Raw genomic sequence first — 11,044 nt, 5'->3', positions numbered from 1 at the left:
AAGTGGCTCATAAAGTTAAGTATTTGGGGATTGAGGTAACAGCAAAGAACACTGATCTATTTAAGAATAACTATGACAAGTTGTGGCAACAGATAGATAGAGATACGATCAAATGGAACAAACTAAACTTGTCATGGTTAGGGAGAATAGCAACAATTAAAATGAATGTGCTGCCTAGGATAATGTTCTTGTTACAAACAATACCGATAATAAAGGACTATAAGCAATTTGACAAATGGCAGAAGAAGATTTTGAGTTTCGTTTGGGCTGGCAGAAAACCAAGAGTTAAAATGGAAGTCCTCTATGATGCCAAAAAAAGAGGTGGAATGCAATTACCGAATTTACATTTGTACCATGAAGCAATATGTTTAACATGGTTGAAAGAATGGATCATACTTAAAAACCACAAGTTGCTAACGGAAGGATACAAAAAACTATTTGGATGGCATGCATACTTGTGGCATGATAAAGTTAAAGTAGACAACCTGTTTCTGCACCATTATTTAAGACGGAGCCTTTTTTCAGTTTGGCAAAAATATAAAAGATATATGGACAGTGGAACCCCATTGTGGATTGTACCTGCAGAAGTGGTTAATCCCCAAACTAGACATAAAGGGGAAGAATGGCTTGCATATAAAGATATTTTGAAAATAGACCAAAAGACACCTACGTTAAAAGCGAATGAAGAGCTAACATTCCGATATGGGTGGTTCCAATACAGACAGATTAAGGATTTATTTGATGTCGACTCTAGAAAAACGGGATTTAGAACTAAAAATTCAGATTTGGAAGAGTGTTTATTGAAAGAAGAGAAAAAAGTTATATCTAAAATTTATAAAATACTGTTGAAATGGTATACTGAAGATGAGAGTGTAAAGGTGCAAATGGTAAAATGGGCTATAAACTGTAACAGGGACATCACTATGGATGCATGGGAGTTTTTGTGGAATGACACACTGAAAATATCCGCATGTACTAATCTCAAGGAGAATGTTTATAAAATGATGTACAGGTGGTATTTAACCCCTAAAAAACTAGCCCATGGGAATAGCCAAATGTCAGACAAATGCTGGAAGTGTGGGAATCATGAAGGATCATTTTACCATATGTGGTGGACCTGTGACTTGGCGAAGTGATTCTGGGGAAATATTGTAGATGTTATGTGTGATATAATGCATTTTAAGATTAATAAGAACCCAGAATTGCTATTGTTAAGCTTAAATTTGGAGAAGTTCGCAACACAAGATAGAACTATAATGTTTTATATGACAACAGCAGGTAGAGTGTTATATGCACAGTTGCGGAAAAAACAAGAGATCCCGACAATTGAAAATTGGATACAAAAATTGTTGCATATGGTCGAGATGGACAAGCTGACGAAGAAAATAAAGGGACAAAACTCTGAAGAATTTCTTGCTGACTGGGGGAAATTAAAAAACTATCTGGAGAAGAAATAGGATGTGAAGGGAGAATTATGGTCATTAGAAAACTTTTAGAGGGGGGAAATAGAATCTTTTTGCAATGAGATATAGGGGATAAATAAAGCAAATGAAAGACGAGAGGGGAATTATTATAGTTTAAATAAGTTTATTATTTAGGATAGATAAGATGGACATTGGGTTGGGAAACTGCTGGAAGTCTTTTAAGAAAGGGGGGAGGGATGGGTGGGGGATACGGTTTAGGGGGTATATGGAATTTAAAAATTATTTTTCTTTTGGATATGTATTACTCACCCAATAAATATCAATAATTTTTTTAAAAAAAAAATTAAGGTGTGAAATATGAGGTGAGTTGTTGCCATTGGCTGAGCAGTGACGTGGTTTCTCCTCATATGGATTGTCTCATGTTGATGTAACTGGATTTTGCGAGACAATCTCTTTCCACACTCTAAGCATTCAAAAGGTTTCTCCCTTGTGTGGATTCTTTAATGTTCCTGAAGATGTCCACTCTGGTTGAAGCTCTTTCCACACGCTGAGCACTCAAAAGGTTTCTCCCCTGTATGAGTTCTTTTATGCCGCTGCAGATCACTGTTCGAGGTGAGCTGTTGTAACTAGCTGAGCAGTGACATGGTTTCTCCTCATATGGATTGTCTGATGTCGATGAAGATGGATTTTGCGATTGAAGCTCTTTCCACACGCTGAGCACTCAAAAGGTTTCACCCCTGCGTGGATTCTTTGATGTTGCTGAAGATTTCCACTGCGGTTGAATTTCTTTCCACAATCAGAGCACTCAAAAGGTTTCACCCCTGTGTGGATTTTTTGATGTTGCTGAAGATGTCCACTGTGGCTGAATTTCTTTCCACAATCAGAGCACTCAAAAGGTTTCACCCCTGTGTGGATTCTTTGATGTTGCTGAAGATGTCCACTGCGGTTGAATTTCTTTCCACAATCTGAGCACTCAAAAGGTTTCACACCTGTGTGGATTCTTTGATGTTCCTGAAGATGTCCACTGTGGCTGAATTTCTTTCCACAATCAGAGCACTCAAAAGGTTTCTCCCCTGTGTGCCTTCTTAGATGCCGCAGAAGATCTCCATTACAGAAGAATTTCTTTCCACACGCAGAGCACTCAAAAGGTTTCTCCCCTGTGTGGGTTCTTAGATGGCACAGAAGATATCTATTAGAGATGAATTTTTTTTCACATGCTGAGCACTCAAAACATTTCACCCCTGTGTGGATTCTTTGATGTTGCTGAAGATTTCCACTGCGGTTGAATTTCTTTCCACAATCTGAGCACTCAAATGGTTTCTCCCCTGTGTGAATTCTTCGGTGAATGAGGAGGTGTGATGTGTACCTGAAGCACTTCCCACACTCCATGCATTTATGGGTCTTCTTCCCATTCTGCTTTTGCGAATGAATATTATACTGAGATTGATCTGAGAAGTTCATTCCACTCTTCAAGCACTTGTATTTTTCCTCCAGCATGGGAATTTCTTCACAGAAATCCTCTCTTTGGCAAGGAATGTGTTTATCCCTCTTCTCCACTGTGTGGCTTCCCTCTGGCCTCTTGGGTCCATCTCGATTCCTGAAGTTTCTTTCCAGCTCTTCATCCTTTGCTTTATCTTGGGATGACTCAAGCCAATCCTCGTTGTCCTCATTCTCCTGACTGTCCCCTGCTGGAATAAAAAGAGAGACTCCATTAGCACCTAGGCAAGGAGGGTTGATCTGCACTTGAATTTCTCTCCACATTAAGAATATTTCTGTGGCTTCTTCCTGATGTATGCTGAAGTGTACATTCATGGAAACTTTAGAAGCGCACTAAAGCCTGCTGCATCAGAGAAGTTTGGGTTGCCCTCTGACCATTTATATGGCCCCTCACCTGAGTGAATCCTCTGATGTGAAGCAAGGGCTGATCTCCGACTGAAGCCTTTTCCACACTCCAAGCAACTATATGGTTTCTCTCCTGAGGGAACGTCTAGATGGGAAATAACATTCATGCTCTGAATGAAGGTCTTTCCAGAGGCCATACTTGCATTTTCATGCCCTTCCTTCCTTCTTTTTTGGGGTGATCTTTCTGCTTGGATTGGGATTTCATGGAATGCCTCTCCTTGGCAAGGAACGGGCTTATCCCTCATCTTCTCTGCATGGCTTTTCTCCTGCCTTGATGGCTGAGTTAGAATCCTGAAGTTTCCTTTAGACTCTTCATTCTTGCCCTTATTCAATGAGAACCGCTGGAATTCCTCAACCGTCTCCTCTACAGCTCCTGCTGGAACAAAGAGAAAGGTATAATCAGCACCCAAGCAAGAAGCCAAGCCACATCTCAGGTACTCCTCATTAAGGGGTATACGTTGTCAGAACTTTTTTTCCTCACAGGAGAAGGATTCCACAAGCAAAGCATTTTGTGTTATGTATCCAGTGTGTTTGAGGAGACTTCAACTGACTTGTTCCAAAATGATAGCAGAGATGACTCTGCTTCATGGTCACTATAGATAAAATCCTTACAGCCCTAGTTGTCTAGTTATATAAATGGCTGCTTCTTAACCATAATGGAATTTTCCTCACTAACTCCTTAGTTTTTCTTGTATCCTCCCAATGCCGCAAACTTTGACCATGAATTTAGGGCAAGCATCTTGTAAAGGCATGTAACGAAACGGTTATCAGGGATGAAATGAGTGCCAGTTGCTGTTAATCTGCCTTTAAAGAAAGGGGAGGAAATGTTCCCCCTGAGGGTTGATGGGCTGTGGGGCCAGGGAGGGGCCTGCAGGAGTCTTGGTGTGGGATGCCCTTCTTCCTGGACTACAACTCCCAGCTGCCCCCGGCCAAGAGAGTGCGAGAAAAATAAGGAGTGGAGCCTGAATTGAGAGACTCAGGCGATCCTGAGGGGGAAAAGTCAGTTAGGCTCCTTCTTGGTTGAAGACGGAGAGGCTCCTGCTGCTGGGTGAAATCTGGATGCCTAGGCCCTAAGTGTGGAGGGCCTGGGAGGCAGCAGAAAGGGAATAAAGAGAGTCACCTTCTTGGTTGAAGAAGGAGAGGCTCCTGCTGCTGGTGAAACCCGGTTGCCTAGGCTCTAAATGTGGAGGGCCTGGGAGGCAGCAGAAAGGAAATAAAAGGTGAACTTTCCCGCAGACCCCCCCCCTTAAGGTAGAGTAGGGAACAGTGTGGTAGGCAAAGCAGACAGCGGTTCTCTTCAGTTTGATTTTCTGCCCTATGAGTTCTGAACCCCCCCTGTTCAGAACTCATAGGAGCACTATATACAAAGCAGGTAAACCCCTATGTGTTGTACCTTTACCTGCTTTGTATATAGTGCTCCGTATATCCTCTAACATAATTGTCTTAGCGAGTTTCGACAACTCACACTGATTCCACTGAGCAGGTGCGGAAGTGCGCCACTAGCGGGGAGATGGAGTCGCTCTGTGCCAGCAGCCTATTGGGGCGACTGCAGGATGGAGGAGCCTCGAACCTTCGACCCTCCCCGTGCGCCTCCCGCCTGCAGCACCCCGATTGGGGTCATGCCAAGGTCCTTTCCCTCCCCAAACCCCACTTTCGCCAGGTTTCACCCCCCAGGTCTCCAGGAATTTCCTAACTTGGAGCTGGCAACCCTACCTGGAGATCAGCTGTAATTCTGAGATATTTCCAGCTACCACCTGGACACTGGCAACCCTAGGGGCATGCACTCCCCACAAAGCCACGATCATTAAGGACGGTGGGGGGGGGGGAGCAGGCTTGCCTGCCTTGCCCCCCAAAAGCCTAGAGTTGCCAGTCTCCAGGTGGTGGCTGGAGATCTCTCAGGATTACAACATATCTCCAGGTGACAGAACTGAGTTCTCCTGGAGAAAATGGCTGCCTTGGAAGGTAGGCTCACCGGGCATTATTTCCACCTGAGGTCCCTCCCCTCTCAAAGCCCACCTTCTCCAGGCTTCACTCCCCCCACCCCCATCTCCAGGAATGTCCCAATCTGGAGCTGGCAACCCTACAAGTCCCAATGGGGAGGTGAGGGGGCCATGCAGGGGCAAAGGGGGGCACAGCACTGGGCATACCTCTCTCACCTCCCCCCAAGCTATAATGGGGGTGAGGGCAGGGGGCCTGGGGGTGGGCATGCCACCCTGCCCTCCTTCCCCTGCCCAATCCAGGTGCTGGGGAGGGGGCAATGGCCAGCCAGGCCCCCCTGCCCTTTCTACAGCCCGTTGTATTTTTTGCTACAATGGGCTTTGTTTCTAGTATAAAATAATTGCCAGCCCTTTTTTTCTGTAGAACCTGCCTGCTATATTTTTGGGGCTTGTAGCTTCTCCAGGATGTGTTGAATAAACCAATCGAGATACAGCCTGCTTTTATTCATTACTAGCAACAAAGCCCATTGTGGGGGGAAAAGGAATGGGCTCTAGAAAGGGATGGGCAGACGGGCACTCCCTCCTCCTCCTCCTCCATCAGATGAAGGCGGGGGGGGGGAGGCACGGCCACCTCCTCTGCACCTTAATCGGCCTTAATGTGCAACCCACATACAATAAATTACACGGACACCGTAAAGCATAGACCACTCCCTTAGTTTGGCAGTTTGCAAAATGTTTAAAGGTATATCTGACCGCTCCTAATTCCACCTCCTTGGACTCACAGAAGTTTTTACACGCTTGGCAATTACCACATTTGTAATTGCCCCTTGGTAGCTGTTGATGTTGTTGTTTCGCAGCGTCACTCACAATGGCATGAACTAAGCTGTCTTTCAAATTCCTGGTCCTGCGGAAGCCAACCAAAGGTGGCTGCTCGCATCCTACTATTTCAGATATTAGACCCCAATGGCGATTGACCACCCTTTTAATACGATTTGCCATTGGGGTATAGTCTAGGGACCAGACAATCCTACCTACTTCTCCCGAGACTTTCGGAGCAAATAGTGACTCCCTACTCCTCACCGTTGCCCTCTGCCATGCCGACTCTATTACCCTCGATGGGTACTTCCTCCTCGCGAAGGCCGATTAAGGTTAGAATACTTGAACATAGCTCGCGGATCCGTAATAACGTGCAGGAAGCGCCTCTTACAGCGCATTTCAGGGAGAAAGGCCACTTGGATAACGACTTCACGGTGGTTATCCTTGAGACCATTAGGAATGTACATGGCCCATTGCTAACGCCCCTCCTCCATCGGGAGGCATTCTGGATACACCGACTGGATACGATTAAACCAAGGGAGTTAAATAACGAACTAGTTCTGAGCTGTTTCTTATAAGTGGATACGGATCATTGGGGGAGTCCCCCTTTAAGGGAATTGGCTGCGAGACAATTAGACCTCCCATTTATTGAGTCATGCTCCATTAGGCTGTGCGTGCGTTAGAATTTACAGCTGCCAGCACTGGAAGGTTTCACCCTTGAATTGTCTTGATATTTGCCGTGTGAGTATACTGCCATAGGAATATAACTTTTGTGGGGAATTGTGTGTGATAGGTTTTTGAATGTATGTACGTATTTTTAGAGAGGTTGCTCTTGAAAAAGTCAACACGAAATCTGTGGAGTTGAGCCGGCCCCAGATCGGGCGTTGGGCGTTGAGAGGAGTTTCCACCAGCCTCACCCTCACGGCTTGCCACTCAGTGGAAGAATTATAACACGGAAGAAGATACAACAGCGGGATCGTTTCTGGGACTATAAGTCCTTTAGACTTGGGTGTCTCTTTAAAATTTAAAATTCATCGTGTGGGAGAATTGCCTGCTGCTGTTAGTGCTGTTGGGAACATGCTTTCATTGTATTTTTATGAGATATTGATGAATTTATAGATGTTGATGTATTTATTATCTGTATTTGATATTTAGTCACTCAATTAGTACATTGCACTTGCACTTTATAAAAAAGTTGTTATAAAAACTGCTTACAGTTGATTAAGGTGACGTTTACTTCCCGTGGGTTTTCCCACTTTTTGTGTCTATTTACGTACGGGAGTAGCTATTTGCTTAGGTTTGTGCTTATATCTGATCTCTGCTGGGTCAGGGTGGTGGGGCATTGCCACTTGCTCTGCACCTGAACCCAGCTGGGTGAAGGTGGAGGATGGGCAATGCCACCTGTTTCGCTCCTGATCCCAGTGGGTGCAAGCAGGGGGCGGGCATTGCTCCCTCTCTGCTCCTGATTCCAGCTGGGTGAAGGTGGGGGGCAGGCATTGCCACCTACTTCGCTCTTGATCCCAGCTGGGAGAAAGTGGGGGCAGGCATTGAGCCAAATCCTGGGCTTCCCACAGTAGCACGCTGTCTGGAGGTCTGGTTGCCTCATCTGGGCTTTCCATCATCGTAGCGACCGCTGTGGTGCACCAGGGTAGGAAGTGACTTGTGTTGAATACGCTTAGCCTTACATATAGTAGGATTCCTCCACAACATCTCCCCTAACTGAGCAGCTTGTTGAACCTTTTACCCAGCCAGGCCATTCACTAGAGCGCATTTTAAACTCTGTATCTGTGACCTCCCCAAAACTCCATATAGATAAATTAAGGGGGAAAAGGAGCTAGGAATCTTTCTCCTAACGATCCTGTTTCACTTGCTGCTCAGGTCTTGATTTTCTTCCATTGATGATTAAATACAAGAAGTTATCATAAAATCCAGTCCAGCATCTGGACAGACAGCTTCCCCATAACTTTCATCCTCCCCAAAACACCTTTTCTGGGAGTCAGGGAGCCAGGACCTCACCAAGTTAACGCCACAGTTCAAAGGGGACCCTCATTGTTTTGGGAAGGTTTGTCAATTTTTGGGGGGCAGGGCAGCCCTGGAGGCACCTAGCAGATCACTGCAGGAAAGACCTGATGGGCCTTTGGTCCTTAAGTGACTAGCCCTTTTCCTTTTAATATCCAGTATCTAAGATTACTGCAGTGCTGAAATGGATCAAAGGCACTGCAGAGCTCAGCCCCAGAAGGAGTTTCTGAGATGCCAAGATCTCAGGCCCGAGAAGACCTCCACTCCCTCCTCACCTAGCGGGCTGGCTTCTCCATCCTCCTCTTCCTTGAGGCCCCTCGTGAGCTGCCCCTGCTCAGCCTCACACGGATCCTGGCCTGCCTCAGAGACCCTCCCAGATGCCTCCTCCAAGAGAACCTGCAACAGCAGAGAGGGACCCTTTCAGGGAAGAGCAACAAAGGGGAGGGGGGGCAGACAGAGCGGAGGGTTCCGTACCCCACCCTGACCGTAGCTAATTCATTGGTATTTAATGGAGAGAAATTAAGGAAGAATTTCTTGAAAAAGTATAGGAACTTCTGAGCACCACATTGCAAAACAAAAATAACCTGAGCCAGCCTGGTTCATTGCAGGCAACCCAGGAGGGAAAAGAGTTTAGCCCGATAATCGATTCGGTTTCCAGTTACCTTCTATCTTGATTCATGCACACAATCTGTAGAGATTTTAATATAAACAAAAAGTAAAAAGAAAACACTTACATGAAAATAAAGCATCAGGCTGCAGGTGCTACTAATATTTAGAACTACTCAGGATGGGCCATTAATACGAATTAAACCCGTTCATGATGGTCAGATTCCCTTTTAAGAATTTTTTTTTTCAGAACAGATTTCTGAAACAAGTGAAATAAACGGGACAGAGTAAACTCCAGGGCAATGAATGCTGAGAAGAAGGCAACACCACCCAAAAGGCCCCAAACTTATCTGCAGACCCCAAACTGTTCAGGAGCGAGAGGGGAGGAGATCGTCTTCCGGTCTCACACGTGCACAAAGGAGCCTCCCAGGCAAAGGGCCTCACCTGCGTCTCCTGCCGTAAGAGGAACTCTTCAGCCAGGGCCACTGCCTGGGAGCAGCTCTCAGGGCCACCTTCGCTCACCCAGCTCTGGATCTCCGGGGGCAGGACAGTCAGCAGCTGCTCCAGGATCAAGAGCTCCAGGATCTGCTCCTTGCTGTGCTTCTCCACTCGCAGCCACCCTCGGCACATTTCCTGGAGTTGGCGGTAAGCCCCTCGTGGGCCCTCGGCCTCCTGGTAGCAAAAACGCCTGAACTGCTGACGCTGCTTCTCCCGGATTAGTGCATCTGCTCTCAAGATGGCTGCCTTCACCTTCCCATAATCCTCTCTAACATCCAGACTGTTAAAGGCCTGCTCAGCTTCTCCACGAAGGGCTGGCCGGAGTCGGGTCACCCACTCTTCCTGGGGCCACTGACAGGCTTCAGCCACTTGCTCAAAGGAGGCCAGAAAGGCCTTGGCATCATCCCAGGGAGAAGGTTTTGCTGGCAAGTGTGGGCTTCCCCATCCAGAGTGAGGGGTTTCCAGTGTCCTGAGGAACTCTTGCCACTGGATTTCCCACTGCGCAAGGGAAAGGGAGCCCTCTGCTGCTGGATGATGCCCTGGAGCTCCTGGTCTCCTTCGAAGGAATCCTCCAATACTCCCAGCCTGGAGGTCGTGAGGAGCCATTCCCCTCCCTGCCGGTCCCTCCCCTATTTTCATATCTTGCCATTCCGTTTTCATGCTGGGAAATTGCTCTGTGATCTTTTTCCAACAACAAACTGTAGAAATGAATTACAGTGTTCAAAACTCAGATTCTTTCTGTAAGAAAGAGACAGAAGCAGAAACTGAAAGAACAGATAAATGTGGTATTGTGTTCTGTTTGTACTTGGACTTGTCAGATACTTAAGTTATAGGTAAAGTTACATCAGTATGATTTTACATACATTATGTGTTAAATGAATTTGTTAAATTCTTAAAGTTTGGAATTTGTTTAAGGGACAGAATCACAAGTTTCCCCCTCATCTGTCTGGTATTAACACATCACTCTTCTAAAGAGCAGCTAATTCTCCACACCAGGAAGCATGTGCATTCCTCACACAGGGACTCTCGCATAAAGCTACTTTATACCTTCAGGCCATCAACTGCACCCCTGCCTGATCCAATCCAAAGTGGTTTCTGGAGCCTTTTCCAACCATGTTATTCGGGTTGGCTTTAGAAGGAAGTCCCTAGGATTGAGTGGAGACTCCTGGACTCAAGGCAGATACTTAATCCCTGAACTATGGCCCAGCCACACCTCCACCCCAATGAGATCCCGTCATCCCAATCCAAGCACCACCTACAGAGGACAGCACGAAAGAAGAATCTGTTCCCGGCCAGGCGGGTATCCTGATTCCCTTCCAGCTCCTTGATGAAGGTCCAACCAGATCCCTGATTCAAGGGGGCCGGACCAGACTCTCCCTCCCTCCTTTGGAGCAGAGAAGGGGCCAGCCTGACCCCCTCCTTCCCGGCCCTGCTCTGCACGTGGGGCCCAGAAAGATGGCCCTGCGAGGCCTGCCGGAGCTTCTCCCTTCCCGCCCGCAGCTCTTTACCTTTCCAGGAATGCCCCAGGCCGGCTCCAGCCTCAGTCCTGCCGCTCTCCTCCAAGCAAACCTCCAGCCCCAAAACAGGAAGTTGGCGGCTTCATTCTCTCTCTCTTCCTTTTGCAACCTCTCTAGACATTGAAACTCTGTCACTTTAACCCTCTCCAATCCTTGTTGGTGTGCACGTGCAACCTGTTTTGTTCAAGGGCAATATCAAATAAATACATTTATCTAATTTGAGAACTGGGAGAGTTCATGTCTATGACAGTGTGATCCCACCTTGTGACACTTGTATTTATAAAAGATTACAATGAACAAACTTGAGGGGGGGGGGGGAAACCAT

At 46.6% G+C, this 11,044-nt stretch overlaps 1 protein-coding gene across 1 annotated transcript; it reads right to left on the bottom strand.

The window, feature by feature from the left end:
* Positions 1–1,573: 1,573 nt before the first annotated feature.
* LOC129328679 (zinc finger protein ZFP2-like) lies at positions 1,574–10,772 on the bottom strand. Its single transcript, XM_054977904.1, has 5 exons — positions 10,711–10,772; positions 9,149–9,940; positions 8,374–8,494; positions 3,316–3,699; positions 1,574–3,112 (listed from the first exon to the last, which is right to left on the bottom strand). The coding sequence occupies exons 2-5, from the start codon at positions 9,860–9,862 to the stop codon at positions 2,025–2,027; spliced, it is 2,307 nt and encodes a 768-aa protein (XP_054833879.1). The 5' UTR covers positions 9,863–9,940; positions 10,711–10,772; the 3' UTR covers positions 1,574–2,024.
* Positions 10,773–11,044: the final 272 nt, after the last annotated feature.

This window comes from Eublepharis macularius, chromosome 4, assembly GCF_028583425.1.
Source record: "Eublepharis macularius isolate TG4126 chromosome 4, MPM_Emac_v1.0, whole genome shotgun sequence".
Lineage (NCBI taxonomy): Eukaryota > Metazoa > Chordata > Lepidosauria > Squamata > Eublepharidae > Eublepharis > Eublepharis macularius.
The sequence above is the reverse complement of the archived record's forward strand: the minus strand, read 5'-3'. Positions and strand labels throughout refer to the sequence as shown.

Bases quoted from the DNA above. Each gene is read 5' to 3' on its own strand.
- LOC129328679 (XM_054977904.1), bottom strand. From the start codon at position 9,862: ATGAAAACGGAATGGCAAGATATGAAAATAGGGGAGGGACCGGCAGGG. The intron at 8,495-9,148 runs GTGAGGCCCTTT...CTGCTGTTGCAG, and splicing joins TCTTACGGCAGGAGACGCAG to GTTCTCTTGGAGGAGGCATC. The intron at 3,113-3,315 runs GTGAGGGGCCAT...TTTTTATTCCAG, and splicing joins ACATCAGAGGATTCACTCAG to CAGGGGACAGTCAGGAGAAT.